At 37.9% G+C, this 18,308-nt stretch overlaps 1 protein-coding gene across 2 annotated transcripts in view; it reads left to right on the forward strand.

Moving 5' to 3' along the window:
• ADAM32 (ADAM metallopeptidase domain 32) overlaps positions 1 to 18,308 on the forward strand; it is a 164,252-nt gene that overhangs the window by 12,561 nt on the left and 133,383 nt on the right. For both annotated transcript variants that reach the window (XM_021942240.2, XM_021942239.2), the window contains exons 2-3: positions 436 to 515; positions 15,649 to 15,710. In XM_021942240.2, the coding sequence (XP_021797932.2) occupies positions 436 to 515; positions 15,649 to 15,710 (142 nt within the window). The remainder of the gene's footprint in view (positions 1 to 435; positions 516 to 15,648; positions 15,711 to 18,308) is intronic.

The raw sequence follows: 18,308 nt of genomic DNA on the forward strand, positions 1-18,308 counted from the left end.
TTTTTCATTCTATCATATTTGCAAGGAATTCTATCTTGGAAACCCAACAATTTCAGTAGAATATGTTTTAGTTTAAAGTAATGATCAGTTATTCCTGAAATACAGTATACTTTCTAGTCTATTGTTTTGAATCTTTTATTTCAGGAAAATTTTTTTGAAGTATGTCTTTGATTTTTTTTGGTGTATATTTTCTGTTTTCTTCAGGAACCACACATTTTGTGTCAGCTGAATACCTCTTCCCTTCTCCTTTTTTGTTCTTTCGTAAGTACCTTGTCTGTTTTTCAAAGTAAGTGTTTTCAAGCTTTATATAGAAGTACACAGCGATGAGCCACCCATACCTGCACAAGAAGTAATCTTTATGAAAGAAACTGAACAGATATTTAGTCAAATTTAAAGCAAGGGTACTAACTTTTTTTTTTTTTTTTATCTCTTTAGGTTTTCAAAATTCACTTCTACAAATCGTAATTCCAGAGAAAATCCAAACAAATACAAGTGACAGTTCAGAAATAGAATACGTAAGAGATATTTTTTCACAACCTAAATGTTTATATGAAATTTCTTATTTTTATTATATAGCTATGAAATATGTCACCCCATTTTAATATGAATATAATATCTCTTGTATTTCTACTGATAGGAATTAAAAGCTTTGATGGTAAAAGCAAATAGGTAACTTAGAATGTTCTGTATTTTTTTAACGTTTGTCATTTTCTTATGGTAAATTTTTTTTTAAAGTTTACATATAGAAGAGAATGTAGAATTACGTGTTTTATCTGAGTGATATCTAGGACATCAGCACAAAGAGAATAATTTTCTCCAAAATGTCTAAGACAATTTCTTTTCAATAAAGCCTCTTTCTCAATCTCCACCTCTACATCTAGCAATTCTCAGACAAGAAACCTTTTATTATACTATTTTTATTAGAAAGGGAACTACTTTATTTTATTCTTTGATTTATTTAGCAACTGTTTCTCTAGACTTGTCATGTACATAGCTATATGCTATAGGTGTCTTAGGCGATTTAAAAAAAAGAAATATGATTAAGCAAGATTTGCTTGTAAGTGACCACTCTTTTGGTAACATTCTATTTTTAATTGTTTTGTTGAGGTGCAATTTACACCACCACAGAATTCACCCATTTTAAGCATCCAGCTCAACAATTATTACAGCAGTACATAAATAGAATTGTGCAAACATTACCACAGTCCAATTGTAGAATGTTGCTGTCAACCCTAAAAAGATCCCTTATGCACATTTGTATTTCTTCTCCAGCCCTTGGCAACTGCTGATCTGTTGTCTGTCTCTATGTATTTGCCTCTTTAGGGGCATTTTATATAAATGGCAACATGCAATATGTAAGCTTTTGTATTAGACTTTTTTTCACTTAGGATTATCCATTTTGTAGCATTGATCAGGTTATTAATTTTTATTTCTTAAATGTGGATATACCACATTTTGCTTATCCATTCTTATTCTCCAGTTGATGGACTTTGGATTGTTTTCCGACTTTGAGTATTATGAATAATTCTTTTATGAGCATTCACGTATGGACATGTATTTTCCCTTGGGTAGATTCTTAGGAGTGAAATTGCTGGGCACATGGTAAGTTTGTGTTTAACATTTGTAGAAACTGCTACAGTGTTTTCCATAGCGACTGTACCAATTTACATGTCACATCAGCAATTTTTGAGTGTTCCAGTTTTTTCCCATACTTGTGGACATTTGACATTTTCTGTCTTTTGGATTAAAGCTATTGTAGTGGGAGTGTAGTGGTATGTAATTGTGGCTTCTATTTGCATTTCTTTAATGAATAATTATGTTGAGTATTTTTTAGGAGCCTAATAGCCATTTATATGCCTTTTCTGTGGAATGTCTATTCAAATTATTCTGCTATTATAAAATTTAGTTGTTTACTTATTTTTGAGTTCTATGAATTCATTATATATTCTGGACACAAGTTCTCCATCAGATATCTCATTTGGAATTATTTTCTCCCAATTTCTGGCTTGCTTTTTCATTTTTCTCAGTGGTATTTTCTGAAACACAAACATTTTCAATTTTGATGACATTCAGTTTATCAAATTTTTTTAAATGGATCTTGTTTTTGGTTTTGCATCTAAGAACTCTGTTATGGACTGAATTGTGGCCCTTCAAAGTTCATATGTTGAATCCCTAACCCCTAATGTGACTATATTTGGAGATAGGGCCTTATGGAGGTAATTAAGGTTACATGAGGTCAAGGGCCTTATGGAGATAATTAAGGTTATATGGGGTCATAAGGTTAGGGATTTAGTTAATCTAATAGGACTGGTGTACTTACAAGAAGAGGAAATATACTAGGGGTTCATGCATACAAAGTGAAGGTCGTGAAAGGATACAACAAGAAGGCAGCTGTCTGCAAGCCAAGAGGAGAGGCCTCACCAGAAATCAGCCCTGTTGGCACCTTTATCTTGGACTTCCAGCCTCCAAAACTGTGAGAAAATACATTTTTGTTGTTTAAGCCACCTCGTCTGTGGCATTTTGTTTGGGTAACCTGAGCAGAGTAATCAGATTTTGGTATTGTGAAGTGGGGTGCTGCTTTAACAAATACCTAAAAATGTTGAAGTGAATTTGGAACTGAGTGAAGAGTAGAGGCTAGAAGACTGGTGAAGTACATGCTAAGAAAAAGCCTAGATTGCCTTGAAGGAATGGCTGGTAGAAATATGGATGCTAAAGGTAAATCTAATGAAGGATCAGAAAGAAAAGACTTATAGAGAAAGCTTTTATAGTCTTAGAGAATATACATATAATTATGAACAGAATAGAATTGGTAGAAATATGAACATTAAAGGTGTTTCTGGGCTGGGCATGGTGGCTCACACCTGTAATCCCAGCACTTTGGGAGGCTGATTACCTGAGGTCAGGAGTTCAAAAGCAACCTGGCTAACATGGTGAAACCCTGTCTCTACTAAAAATACAAAAATTAGCCTGAGGTGGTGGCAGGCACCTGTAGTCCCAGTTACTTGGGAGGCTGAGGCAGGAGAATTGCTTGAATCCAGGAGGTGGAGGTTGCAGTGAGCCGAAATTGGGCCACTGCACTTCAGCCTGGGTGATAGAGCAAGACTCTGTCTCAAAAAAAAAAAAAAAAAAAAAGTGTTTCTGGTCAGGTCACAGAGGGAAATGAGAAATGTTATTGGAGACTGGAGGAAAGAGATCCTCGTTAAAAAGTGGCAAAGAACTTGGCTGAATTGTGTTTTAGTCTTTTGTAGAAGGTAGAAATTGTGGGGGACAACCTTGGTTATTTAGCCAGGGAGATTTCTAACCAAAATGCTGAAGATGAGGCTTGTTTTGTCATCACCGCTTATAGTAAAATGCAGAATGCAAGAGGAGAGAGGTAAATGGAAGGAATTATTAAGCAAAAAGGAACAAGAACTTGAAGATTTGAGAAATTTTCAGCCTACTTTGTATTTTTCAAAATGAGAAATCATGTTTTGGAAAGAACACCAAAGGTGTAGCTGGACACTCAGGCAATAAAAAGATTCCCCATGATTTAATCCGCCATGTCAGCTGAAGCCAGGATCAGAGATGGGATTACATCAGCAGAAACACTGCCAGCTGGAACTAAAGGGAACAGAGAAAATTGGATAGAATGAAGGAAGGCTGTTTAACTTCTGGAATTCTACAGGATAGGACAATAGAGTTGTCTGGCTTCAAACATGCATCATCCTTCCCAAACACCGCATGTCCTCACTCATAAGTGGGAGTTGAACAATGAGAACACATGGACACAGAGAGGGGGATATCATACACTGGGGCCGGTCAGCGGGTGGGGGGCTAAGGGAGGGAGAGCATTAAGATAAATACCTAATGTAGATGACGGGTTGATGGGTGCAGCAAACCACCATGGCACATGTATACCTATGTAACAAACCTGCACGTTCTGCACATGAACCCCAGAACTTAAAGTATAATAAAAAAAGAAAAAGAGAAGAATGACCCTGAAAGCAATTCAGAGATCATCAGGGCTGCCACTCCTGCTACCAGCCCAGGAGGCAAGGCTGCATTCTCTTTGGTTTCAGAGAATAGGGCCACCTCCTTGGTTTCAGTAGACTAGGATGTCACTGTTTATTACCCCAGGAACAAGGCTGTCACCCAGAGCTGTGGGGTCAGGGCCGCTTTACAGAGCTGAAGGGATGGGGCCAGTCCCTCGGGCCATGGGAGAGTTGCTGTCCAAGTGGGCCCAGCAGGGTAGAGCATCCTGTCAAGAGTATTCTTGAACCTTAAGATCTAATGGAATTTGTCTTGCTAGGTTTTGGACTTTGTTGGGATTGTCACCACTTTCTTTTTTTCTGGTTTCTCCTTGTTGGCATGGGAATAGCTATTCTATGCCTGTCCTACTGTTGTACTTTGGAAGCACATAACTTGTCTGGTTTCACAGGTTCACAACTGGAGAGGAATTTTGCCTCAGGACGAGTCATAACTTGAATCTCAACCATACCTGATTTAAGTGATATTTAGATGGGATTTTGAACTTGGAATTGGTGCTAGAATGAGTTCTTCATCCTGGGGGTACTTGATTCTTCATCTGGTAATTTTTAGTGTACAGTGAGTAGATTGCAAAAATTTTCTCCCATTCCGTAGGTTGTCTGTTCATTCTGATGATTCTTTTGCCCTGCAGAAGCTTTTTAGTTTAATTAGATCCCATTTGTCAGTTTTTGTTGCAATTGCTTTTGGTGTTTTCATCATGAAATCTCTATTTATACCTCTCTCCTGAGTGGTATTGCTTAGATTTTCTTACGGAGTTTTTATTATTTTGGGTTTTACGTTTAAGTCTTTAATCCATCTTGAATTAACTTTTGTATCGGGTGTAAGGAAGGGGTCCAGTTTAAATTTTTTTTGCATATGGCTTGCCAGTTCTCTCAGCACCACTTGTTATATAAGAAATCATTTCCCCATTGCTTGTTTTTGTCAGGTTTGTCAAAGATCAGATGGTTGTAGGCGTGCAGTCTTATTTCTGAGTTCTTTATTCTGTTCCATTCGTCAATGTGTCTGTTCTTGTACCAGTAACATGCTGTTTTGGTTACTGTAGCCTTATAGTAGTTTGAGGTCAGGTAGCATGATGCCTCCAGCTTCTTTCTTCTTGCTCAGCTCTTGATCCAGTGCTGAGTTCAGGTCTTGGCTCTTTGGGCTCTTTTTTGGTTCCATATGAATCTTAAAATAGTTTTTTTTTTCCTAATTCTGTGAAGAATATCAATGGTAGTTTAATGGAAATAACATGGACTCTATAAATTACTTTTGGTAGGCCATAAATTAGTATGACCATTTCATGATATTGATTCTTCCTATCCATAAGCATGGAATGTTTTTCCAGTCATTTGTGTCCTTTCTGATTTATTTGAGCAGTGGTTTGTAGTTCTCCTTGAAGAGGTCCTTCACATCCCTCATTAGCTGTATTTCTAGGTATTTTATTCTTTTTGTAGCAATTGTGAATGGGAGTTAAGTGATGACTTGGTTCTCTGCTTGCCTTTTGTTGGTGTATAGGAATGCTAGTGATTTTTGCACATTGATTTTGTATCCTGATACTTTGCTGAAGTTGCTTATTAGCTTAAGAAGCTTTTGGGCTGAGAGGATGGGGTTTTCTAGATATAGGATCATGTCATCTTAAAGACAATTTGACTTCCTCTCTTTCTATGTGAACATCCTTTATTTGTTTCTCTTGCCTGATTGCCCTGGCCAGAACTTCCAGTACTATATTGAATTGGAGTGAGAGAGTGCATCCTTGTCCTGTGTCAGTTTGCAAGGGAAAAGCGTCCAGCTTTTGACCATTTAGTATAATACTGACTGTAGATTTGTCATATATGGTTCTTATTATTTTGAGGTATGTTCTTTCAATACCTATTTTACTGAGGGTTTTTAACATGAAGCAATATTTAATTTTATCAAAGACCTTTTCTGCATCTATTGAGATAATCATGTGGTTTTTGTCTTTAGTTCTGTTTATGTGATGAATTACATTTATTGATTTGCATGTGTTGAACCAACCTTGCATCCTGGGGATGAAGCCTACTTGATCCTGGTGGATAAGCTTTTGGATATGCAGTGGGTTCAGTTTGTCAGTATTTTATTCAGGATTTTTGCACTGATGTTCATCAGGGATATTGGCCTGAAGTTTTCTTTTTTTGTTGTATCTCTGCCAGATTTTGGTATCAGGCTGATACTGGCCTCATAAAATGAGTTAGGGAGGAGTCCCTTTCTTTTCAACTGTTTAGAATAGTTTCAGTAGAAATGGTACCAGCTCTTCTTTCTACCTCTGGTAGAATTCAGCTGTGATTCCATCTGATCCTGGGCTTTGTTTTTGGTTGGTAGGCTATTTATTTCTGCCTCAATTTCAGAACTTGCTATTGGTCTATTCAGGGATTCAGTTTCTTCCTGGTTCAGTCTTGGGAGGGTGTATGTGTCCAGGAGTTTTTCCATTTCTTCTAGATTTTCTAGTTTATTTGTGTAGAGGTGTTTATAGTATTCTCTGATGGTTGTTTGTATTTCTGTGGGGTCAGTGGTGATATTCCCCATATCCCCCATATCATTTCTGATTGTGTTTATTTGAATCTTCTCTCTTTTCTTCTTTATTAGTCAAGCTACTGGTCTATCTATAGTATCTTTTTTTTTTTCCCCCCAAAAACCAGCTCCTGGATTTACTGATTTTTTGAAGGATTTTTCATATCTCTATCTCCTTCAGTTCTGCTCTGACCTTGGTTATTTCTTGCTGCCTTCTAGCTTTGGGGTTTGTTTGCTCTTAGTTCTCTAGTTCTTTTTGTTTTGATGTTAGGTTGTTAACTTGAGATCTTTCTAGCTTTTTGATGTGGGCATTTAGTGCTATGAATTTCCCTCTTAACATTGTTTTAGCTGCATCCCAGAGATTCTGGTATGCTGTCTCTTTGTTCTCATTAGTTTCAAATAACTTCTTGATTTCCATTTTAATTTGATTATTTTCACAACAGTTATTCAGGAACAGGCTGTTCAATGTCCATGTACTTGTGTGGTTTTGACAGAATTTCTTAATCTTGGGATTTCTGAAGATGTCTATCAGGTCCACTTGATCAAGAGCTGAGTTCAGGTCCCATATATCTTTGTTAATTTTCCGTTTTGATGATCTGTCTAATATTGACAGTGTGGTGTTAAAGTCTCCCACTATTATTTTGTGGGAGTCTAAGTCTCTTTGTAGGTCTCTAAGATCTTGCTTTATGAATCTGGTTGTACCTGTATTGGGTGCATACATGTTTAGGATAGTTAACTCTTCTTGTTGAATTCAACCCTTGACCATCATGTAATGCCCTTCTTTGTCATTTTTTATCTTTGTTGGTTTATTGTCTGTTTTGTCAGAAACTAGGTTTGTAACCTCTGCTCTTTTCTGTTTTCTGTTTGCTTGGTAAATTTTCCTCCATCCCTTCATTTTGAGCCTATGTGTCTTTGCACTTGAGATAGATCTCTTAAAGACAGCATACTGATGGGTCTTGGCTCTTTATCCAGCTTGCCATTCTGTGTCTTTTAATTGGGACATTTAACCCATTAACATTTAATGTTAGTATTGTTATGTGTGAATTTGATCTTGTCAGCGTGATGCTAGCTGATTATTTTGCAAACTTGTTTATGCAGTTGCTTCATAGTATCCCTGGTCTGTGTACTTCAGTGTTTTTGTAGTGGCTGGTAACAGTTTTTCATTTCTGTATTTAGTGCTTCCTTCAGGCATTATTACAAGATAGGCCTGGTGGTGATAATTTCCCTCAGCATTTGCTTATCTAGAAAGGATCTTATTTCTCCTTCACTTATGAAGCTTAGTTTGGCTGGATATGAAATTCTAGGTTGGAAATTCTTTTCTCTAAGGATGTTGAATATTGGCCTCCAATATCCCCTGACTGGGAATGCTCAGTTCTTCATCCTGGGGGTACTTGGTTCTTCACTGGGTAATTTTCAGTGTACAGGAGGACCTCCACTTGTTTTGGTAAATTTATCATCAAGTATTTTATTATTTTTTCTTGCTATTGTGAATTGAAATGCTCCTTTAATTTGATTTTTCAGATTGTTTGTTTCTAATATGTGGAAATACACATACAAATTTGCCACCTTGCCTAATTTGTTCATTGGTTCTGTTTTTTTTTTTTTTTTGTCTTTTTTTTGATGGATTATTTGGGAGTTTCTACAAACAGGATCATGGCACTGCAAATATGGCATTATCCTGTTTTATGCCTCATTCTTTCTTTTCTTTCTAGATGTCTTTAGTTTATTGAATGGAAACAGTAAGGGGGGACATTTCTGCTTTGTTTCTATCTTGGGAGAAAGTACTCAGTCTTTTAACACTGAATTTGTTTTTAACTAGTGAGGTTTTTGTAAAGGCCTTTATCATGTTCAAGAGGTTCCCTTCTATTCCAAATTTGTCAAATTTTATTGTGAATGTTTATTGGGTTTTGTCAAATGCTTTTTCTACATTTATTGTAATGATCATGTGTTTTTCTTCCTTTAGTTTATTGATGTGGTGTACTATATGAATTAATTTTTGGATGTTAAACCTTTCTTGCATTTCTGTGATAAATCGTGTATAATTCTTTTTATATGTCACTGGAATTTGTCTGCTAATATGTCATTAGAGAGTTTTGTGTCTTTATTCAAGAGGGTTATTGGTCTATAGTTTGTTTTTTGTAATGTCTAGATTTAATTAGTGTATAATTGTATAACCAGCATAATTCCGACCTCATAGAATACATTTAGAAATGTTTCTTCTCTATATATTGAAAGAATTGTGAATGGATTAATATTATTTCTTTAAACATTTGATAGCATTCACTATTAAATTCATCTGCACCTTGGCCTTTCTTTTTGGGAAGATTTGTAATTACTAGTGTAATCTTTGTTATAGGTCTATTTGGATTTTATTCAGTTTTGGTAACTTGTTTCTTTTTAGAAATTTATTCATTTTATCTAAGTTATCCAATATGTTGGCATAAAATTGTACATCACATTTCCTTTTTTTTTTTTTTTTTTCAAGACGGAGTCTCACTCTGTCACCCAGGTTGGAGTGCAGTGGCACAATCTTGGCTCACTGCAACCTCTGCCCCCAGGTTCAAGTGATTCTCCTGCCTCATCCTCCCAAGTAGCTGGGATTACAGGTGCCTGCCACCATGCTCACCTAATTTTTGTATTTTTAGTAGAGATACGGTTTCACCATGTTGACCCAGCTGGTCTTGAACTCCTGACCTCAAGTGATCTGCCGGCCTACATTTTCTTATAATACTTTAAATTTCTAAGGGACAGTAGAAAAGTACCTTTTTATTTCTTATTTTGGTAATTTGTGTCTTTTATATTATTTTTCTTGGTCAGTCTAGTTAAGGGTTTGTCCATTTTGTTGATCTTTTCAAAGAATAATCTTGTTTCATTGATTTTCTTTGTTTTTCTATTTTCATTTACTTATGCTTTAATTTTTTTTTGCTATTTCTGCTTGCTTTTGGTTAGTTTGTTATCATTGTTTAAATGTCTTAAGGTGGAAATTTAAGTTATTGATTTGATACCTTCCTCTTCTCTTCTTTTCTTTTCTTTCTACATACGTACCTAAAGCCACACATTTCTCTACAAGCATTGCTTTATCTGGATTCCATAAATTACACTATGGTGTGTTTTTGTTTTCATTAAAATATTTTCTAGTTGTCTTTGCAATGTTTTTGATTCATGGGTTATTTAGAAGTGTGTTTTTAAATTTTCAAATTTTTGAGGATTTCCTAGATTTTTTTCTCTTGTTCATTCTAATTTAATTCAATTGAAGCAAATAGTGTACTTTTGTGACTTCAGTTTTATTTTTTGAGACTTTTTTGTGGCCTAGAATATGGTCAATCATGAAGAATATTAATTATGCACTAAAGAGAATATGAATTCTGCAGTTGTTGGGTTAGTCAGTTGGCTTGTGTTGGCTAATAGTTTCATTTATCATGCCTATCATCCTGGCACTTTGGGAGACTGAGGCAGGCAGATCTCTTTTTTTGTTGTTGTTGTTGAAACAGAGTCTTGCTCTGTCACCCAGGCTGGAGTGCAGTGGGCATGATCTTGGCTCACTGCAAGTTCCATCTCCTGGGTTCACACCATTCTCCTGCTTCAGCCTCCCAAGTAGCTGGGACTACAGGCGCCCACCACCATGCCCTATTTTTTTGTATTTTTAGTAGAGAGGGGGGTTTTACTGTGTTAGCCAGGATGGTCTCGATCTCCTGACCTCGGATCCCCCCACCTCAGCCTCCCAAAGTGCTGGGATTACAGGCGTGAGCCACCACGCCCAGCCAGGAGGATCTTTTGAGGCCAGGAGTTTGAGACCAGCCTAGGCAACATAGTGAGATCTCATCTCTACAAACAAAAAAAAAAAAAAAAAAAAAAAAAAAAATTCCAGCCATGGTGGCACATGCCTGAAGTCCCAGCTAGCTTGGGAGGCTGAGGTGGGAGTGTCACTTGAGTCCAGAAGGTAGAGCCTGCAGTGAGCTGAGATTGTGCCACAGCGCTCCAGTCTGGGTGACAGAATGAGACCCTCAGTAGTTTCATTCAAAGATTTTTTTTGTGCTTGTTGATTTTTTGTCTAGTTGTTCTCTCCATTATTGTGAGTGGAGTACTTAAGTTTCCAAATATGATTATTGAATTATCTATTTCTTCTTTCAATTCTGTCAGTTGTTCTTTCATGTATTTTGAGGCTTGGTGTTTAATGTGTGTGCACTTATAATTTTTATGTCTTTGGGATACGGCGATGATTTTACTTTTGTGAAACGTCCTTCTTTCTGACAATATTTCTTGTCTTTAAGCCTATATTGTCTGATATTAGTATAACTTCTTTTTATGGTTACTTTTTACAATATATATATTTCCATTCTTTTATTTTCAACTTAATTGGAAATTGAATCTAAGGTGTTTCCCTTGTAGACAGCATGTAATTGGAGGTTATTTTTTACTTTTTATTTTTTGAGATGGAGTTTTGCTCTTCTTGCCCAGGCTGGAGTGTAGTGGCGTGATCTCGGCTGACCGCAACCTCCGCCTCCCGGGTTCAAGTGATTCTCCTGTCTCAGCCTCCTGAGTAGCTGGGATTACAGGCATGCACCACCACGCCTGGCTAATTTTGTATTTTTAGTAGAGACAGGGTTTCTCCATGTTGGTCAGGCTGGTCTCAAACTCCCGACCTCAGGTGATCTGCCTGCCTCGGCCTCCCAAAGTGCTGGGATTACAGGCATGAGCCACTGCGCCTGGCCCAATTGGAGGTTAGTTTTTAATACATTGTACAATCTGTCTCTGCTTTTTGGTTTGGATTTCTAGATCATTTGCATCAAATATAGGTATTTATATGGTTGAATTTATACTCAATATTTTGCTATTTTTACTACTTATTTTCTTTGTGGTGATCCAGGCATTCTAATATATCTTAAATATCATGATTTACTTTAGATTAATATTTATTTCTGATAAAATATAGAAACTTTGCTCCAATATAATGGAATTCTTTCTTCTCTGTACTGTTCTTCTCACATTATTACATCCATAGTTTTTAAACCCAAATATATATCATCATAGTTATTGCTTTTTCACAGTGCTATATCTTTTAAAGACACTGAAAGGAGAAATTAGAAAAACTATTAAAGTCTTTTATGTTAGCTCACAAATTTACCCTGCTTTTTGAGTTACCATCTGGTGTTATTTCCCATTAGCCTAAATAAATTTCTTCAGTATTTCTTGTGAGACAGGACTTTATTTCACCATTTTAAAAACAGATTTTGCTGGATATAAAATTGTTAGTTGATAGATTTTTTTTTCTTTCAGCACTTTTTATGTCTTCACTGCCTTCTGGCCTACATTATTTCAAATGAACAATCTGCCACTAATTGTATTAATGCAGCTTCCTTGTACATAATGAGTTTTTTTCTTGATATTTTCAAGATTTTCTCTTTATGTTTGACTTTCAACATATTAAATGATGTATCTTGGTGTGCATCTTCTTGTATTTTTTTTCTACTTGAGGGTTGACTGAGATTTTAGATGTGTAGACTAATGTTTTCCCTCAAATTTTGGATGGTTTTGGCCATTATTTGTTCAAATATTTTTTTTCTGACCATGCCATTGTTTGGATGTTTGTTCTCCCAAATCCCATGTTGAAATTGGACCCCAGTGGTGGAGGTGGGGCCTTATTGGAGGTGTTTGGGTCATGATGTCCCTCACGAATGGCTTAGTGGCATCCTCATGGTAATTAGTGAATTCTTGATCTATTAGTTGAGGCCTGGCGCCTCCCCCTCTCTCTTTCTTCCTCTCTCATCATGTGATCTGCTCCCCTTTGCCTTCCACCACGGTTGGAAGCTTCTTGAGACTCACATCAGAAGCAGATATTGTTGTCATGTGCAGAGATGTAATATCTACATGATTTCTTCAACTATAATCAACATCAGTGATGACTGTGAGTTTCCCAGTAGATTAGGCTATGTTTGTGACTGGGGACTGTGGTGAGGCTTTACTGGGGATGGGGGAACCAGGCAAGCCAGTCCACAGTGGTGGCAGTGGCAGGTCAGGTGGATGGGGCCCTGGGCAGTGTGTGACAGCAGCAGTGGCATGTGAACACCATTAGTGGTGGCAGTAGGTTAGGTCAGCCAGTTCCAGGCTCCTGGCTGGTGCATGTGGGTGGGCACTGGTCAGGGTTGTGGCAGGCTAGGTGGGCCATTTTCCAGGCCCCTGGGAGGCATGCATGGGCACTGGTGCTGGTAGCAGATGGGGCTGGCCAGATATCAGATCCCTGGATAGTGCATGTAGGCACCAGGGGTGTTGGGTGGCCTGAGCTTGCCCTCAGGCCCAAGGACTGCGTTTGGATGGGCCGGTCCTCAGGCTTACTGAAGGCCCATGCAACCGTACTGTGGCCCTGCTGCTGGGAGCGTGTGGGGTTGCTGTCAGTGTTGGCAGCCCCAGGCATGTGGCTCTCAGGCCCTGGGGAGTGCATGCTTCATCTCCCTTTGTCCTGGGGGCAGTCTTCCCAATGTGCTACATCACCCCTTCTCTGGGGCGTAGTACACGTTGTGGGCTAGAGTGCTGGGGACCCAGGTGCCCCACTTGTTCAGCTGGCATTGTGCTGTGATAGCCCTGTGGGTGGACATGGGATGTCAGCAGGGCTCCAGGGCTGTGGAAATGGGTCTCTGGGTCCCAGGGCAGGATGCGATCTGCTGGGGCTGCTCTTTCAACATGGGGCTGTGCTGCCTCTGCTTGGGTATCGAAGGGTGAGTGGGACTCAGTGTGAATTCCCTCTGAAACAATTCAGTCACCAGGAGTGCAGCTAGGCAGGGCGCGTGAAGGGTCAGGGGCTCCCCTGTGGCTTGTATTGCAGGCATTCATGGAGGGACCCTGGACCGTGGAATACCTCTCGCTTGCTTCTTCTCTACAATGGGGACTTCTCCTGGCCAGCCCAGCTGCTTCTTTGCTTCCCTTTCCTTCCAGGCCTCAGAGGTTCCCTGTCCCTTCCCTGCTGAAATTCTAGTTTTCTCTCCTAGATTCTCTGTTTGACATGTACTTATCTGCTCACTGTTTTGGTACCTCTTTGTTGAGGAGGCAAACACAAATTTACCGTAATTGTTTAGTAAATTATCTTATGGCCTCCATTAATCAACTCATCTACACTCTAAGATCTACCTAAACTTCTCTATATAGCCTGCAAATCAAGGTATTTCATGATAACACCCATAGTGAAAGTATAACTAAAAGAAGTATTATCTGGGATACTAATAATGGTTACTAAGTTTTGGTTTTGAGAAAAATATTCATCTAAGAACTGCTCAGGGAAACTGCTTGCACATCAAATCCACCTTAAAATAAGATAAAGATGGGGCCGGGCATGGTGGCTCACGCCTGTAATCCCAGCACTTCGGGAGGCTGAGGCAGGCAGATCACCTAAGGTTGGTAGTTCGAGACCAGCCTGACCAGCATGGAGGAACACCGTCTCTTCTAAAAATACAAAATTAGCTGGGGGTTGTGGCACATGCCTGTAATCCCAGCTGCTTGGGAGGCTGCAAGAGAATCACTTGAACCCAGGAGGCAAAATTTGCTATGAGCTGAGATGGCGCCATTGCACTCCAACCTGAGCAACAAGAGTGAAACTCTGTCACAAATAAATAAATAAATAAATAAATAAATAAATAATAAAAATAAAAATATAAAGATGCTCAAGCATCTGTGTTCAGTTATCACATTCAGATCAGGCTCACTAAGGAGCTAGTGTCACCAATGCAAATTTAAAAAGTAGGATGCTCTGATGTTTCAGGATTAGGATTTTCTCTTTGGTGCTTCTGCTTTATATTTGCCATATGCCTGTTTTGGTTCTTTTCTCAATTTATGTCTGGTTTTTCTTTTTTAAAAATTAACTTTTGAAATTTTGGAAGAATTTTAGATATACAGAAAAATTGCTAAAAGACTACAGAGTTCCCATATATACTGTTCACTCAGTTTCCTGTAATGTTAGCTCTTATATAGCTACATGGATACATTATATTTATTAAATACAAGAAATTAATATTGATACATTACTAGTAAGGAAACTGCTTTATTTAGATTTCTGGATTTCAACCAGTTTTTCTTCTACTGTCCATTTTGTTCTGGGATCCAATCCACGATACTACCCAGCATGCCCCCCTCTCAGGCTCCTTTGCTCTGTTTCTCAGTCTTCCCTGGAATTTCATGACCTTGACAGTTCTGAGGAGGTCAGGTACTTTGTAGAACACCCCTCGATTTGCATTTGTCGATATTTTCTCATGTTCAGTGAATTTTAGGGAAGATTAACATAGAGATGAGGTGCTCTCCTCATGACATCGTATTGTGGGGTACATGATATCAAGTTGACTTACCACCAATGATGTTGACTCTGGTTTCATTTCTGACCTGGCAACAACCTGCCTCATTCTTCTTTGATCTGTATGGTACCCTGGTTGCTTCTTATTTTCAGAGATCCTGGAATGCTTATCTTTTTTCTGTGTTTTGATATTGGTATCCTTTTCATTTTTATATGTTTTAACTAATTTTTTCCTCTGTTTCTCTAACTCTTGCTTTTCACATGTTCCCTTTTGCTGTATAAAATCTCATCACTGAGGTTCACTGACCTACAGATATTCCAACCTATTGTCATTCATATTCTAACTTGAAAATAGTAGAGATAAAATCAAAGACAATTTTAAATTTTGTTCAATAATCTTCTGTTTAAAATATAGGGAAAAGGTAATATATCTTAGGAGAGTTTTTAAGAAAATGGTTAAATAATTTTTATGATGGACAGAGTAAGCTTCACTGATGTGGACTATCCTCTTATCCCAATGATGCCACCTAAATAGGTATTTTAGCGTAGCGCGTGGCCTATTCATTCATAAGAGGTTACAGGTTAGTTACAGGTAGATTTTTAATCCTATGTGAATCCTTAGACTGGGTTTATTTGTGTGGAAATAGTAAAAGTCCATTATAAAATAAGTAAATATTAATTTTTTTTAATGTTTCGCTGCAGATTTTAAATCACATGTAGTCTGAGAAATGTAATGAAGATGTTTTAAGCATTGTTGGAAGAGATTAATTGATATAAAACTATTGTCTTGCTTCTTGTATTAAATTTGTCTTCACTGTCAGTTGTTTTCAATTCTCTAGGAACAAATATCCTATATTATTCCAATAGATGAGAAACCGTACACTGTGCACCTTAAGCAGAGGTAAATTTTTATTCTTTTGTTTTGGATTTTATTTTGTTTCTATGAAGCTGTTTACTCATAATAGAAAATAGAGTATGAGAAAAATACATGGAGTTATTATTAATTTTTAAAATTGTCTTAAGTAAACAGATGCTCTCCTGTGGCTTAATTAAAGTTTGGTTTTAATGTCTCAAGTAGTCTTTGGTAAAAGGGAGTTAGAACAAAAAACAGGGACTTATCTCCTGAAGACTGATTTATAATATTAAGTTGGCAGGACCAGCAGGACCTATATCATTAGGGCAGATGTCACAAAAATAAGTAAATCTGTAGCTGATTTATATCAGTTAGGGTTTATCAGAGAAGTGGGATGATCATGAGGAATATGGGATAGGGATTTAATACAGATCTTATAATGTTGCAGAGCTGGCAAATACTTTATGGAAAATAGTCCTAGCTTTGCTACTCTTCAGAGAATTATTAAATAATTGAAATGATTTTCTATAGGGTTTAATTCTCTGATGTAAACCCAATTGGGAAAGGCTGGCTTGGAAGTCATTTGTGACATTCAAGAGGACAGCTTCAGCTAAACTAGTAAAACTAGACTACATGGCATTGGAAAGAGGTGAATTATGAGAAACTAGAGGTAGCAATTATGGACTTTTTCAAAAACATCCCTCAGAGAAAAAAGAGGCTTACATGAATATTTTGAAGAAAGAGAAAACAAAATATTTTGGTTGACGGAAAATTTCTTAAGGAGAAGAAAAGAGAGATGAAAGGCATAAACAGGCTGGGCGTGGTGGCTCTCTGTATTCCCAGCACTTTGGGATGCTGAGGCAGGTGGATCAAACTCCTGAGGTCAGGAGTTTGAAAACAGCCTGTCCAACATGGTAAAACCCCGTCTCTACTAAAAAATACAAAAATTAGCCGGGCATGGTGGCATGCACTTGTAATCCAGGCTACTCGGGAGGGTGAGGCAGGAGAATTGCTTGAACCCGGGAGGCAGAGGTTGCAGTGAGCCGAGATGGTGCCACTGCATGCCAGCCTGGGTGACAGAACGAGACACTGTCTCAAAAAAGAAAAAAAAAAAGACGTAAACAAGTGGTTTATTGTGTGTAAGATACTAAGTAATTCTCCCAAAGAAAAGGTTAACTTACTCTTTTAGGCAGAAGAGAAAAGGAATATGGTGGACGATAACCCAAAGATCTTTGGGAAGAGTATGAGGGAAAGTTAGAGAGCTCACACTGCATTTGAACATCTTATTCAGACTATAAGCAGTGTTGAGAAATGGAGGGACCTGAGCTTGGGAGAGGGATAGGGCATGTGTATATCGTTTTGAGAAATTAACCGCTTAATGATTATGATAGCCTAATGACTATTAGGAAGCTACAGAAAATAGTTTATATGAAAAATAATGAGAAGCATAACTATGGCTGCATAGAGATAGGGAGTTTCCTTTGGTTTGTGTGCGTGTGTGTGTGTGTTTTTAGTTTTTTTTTTTTTTTTTTTTAAATTTAAGTTCTAGGGTACATGTGCACAACGTGCAGGTTTGTTACATAGGTATACATGTGCCATGTCAGTTTGCTGCACCCATCAACTCCTCATTTACATTAGGTATTTCTCCTAATGCTATCCCTCCCCCAGCCCCCCAGCCCCCAACAGGCCCTGGTGTGTGATGTCCCCCGACCTGTGTCCATGTGTTCTCATTGTTCAACTCTGACCTATCAGTGAGAATGTGCGGTGTTTGGTTTTCTGTCCTTGTGATAGTTTGCTGAGAATGGTTTCCAGCTTCATCCATGTCCCTGCAAAGGACATAAACTCATCCTTTTTTATGGCTGCATAGTATTCCATGGTGTATATGTGCCATATTTTCTTTATCTATTCTATCGTTAATGGACATTTCGGTTGGTTCCAAGTCTTTACTATAGTGAATAGTGCCACTATAAACATATGTGTGCATGTGTCTTTATAGTAACAATGATTTATAATCCTTTGGGTATATGCCCAGTAATGGGATGGCTGGGTCAAATGGTATTTCTAGTTCTAGATCCTTGAGGAATCACCACACTGTCTTCTACATTGGTTAAACTAATTTACACTCCCACCAACAGTGTAAAAGCATTCCTATTTCTCCATATCCTCTCCAGTATCTGTTGTTTCCTGACTTTTTAATGATCGCCATTCTAAGTGGCGTGAGGTGGTATCTCATTGTGGTTTTTATTTACATTTCTCTGATGACCAATGATGATGAGCATTTTTTCATATGTCTGTTGGCTGCATAAATGTCTTCTTTTGAGAAGTGTCTGTTTATACCCTTTGCCCACTTTTTCATGGGGTTGTTTTTTTTCTTGTAAATTTGTTTAAGTTCTTTGTAGATTCTGGATATTAGCTCTTTGTTAGATGGGTAGATTACAAAGATTTTCTCCCATTCTGTAGGTTGCCTGTTCACTCTAATGATAGTTTCTTTTGCTGTGCAGAAGCTCTTTAGTTTAGTTAGATTCCATTTGTCTATTTTGGCTTTTGTTGCCATTGCTTTTGGTGTTGTAGTTGTGAAGTCTTTCCCCATGCCTATGTCCTGAATGGTATTGCCTAGGTTTTCTTCTAGGGTTTTTATGGTGTTAG

The sequence above is a fragment of the Papio anubis genome, chromosome 8, assembly GCF_008728515.1.
Source record: "Papio anubis isolate 15944 chromosome 8, Panubis1.0, whole genome shotgun sequence".
In the NCBI taxonomy this organism is placed as follows: Eukaryota; Metazoa; Chordata; class Mammalia; order Primates; family Cercopithecidae; genus Papio; species Papio anubis.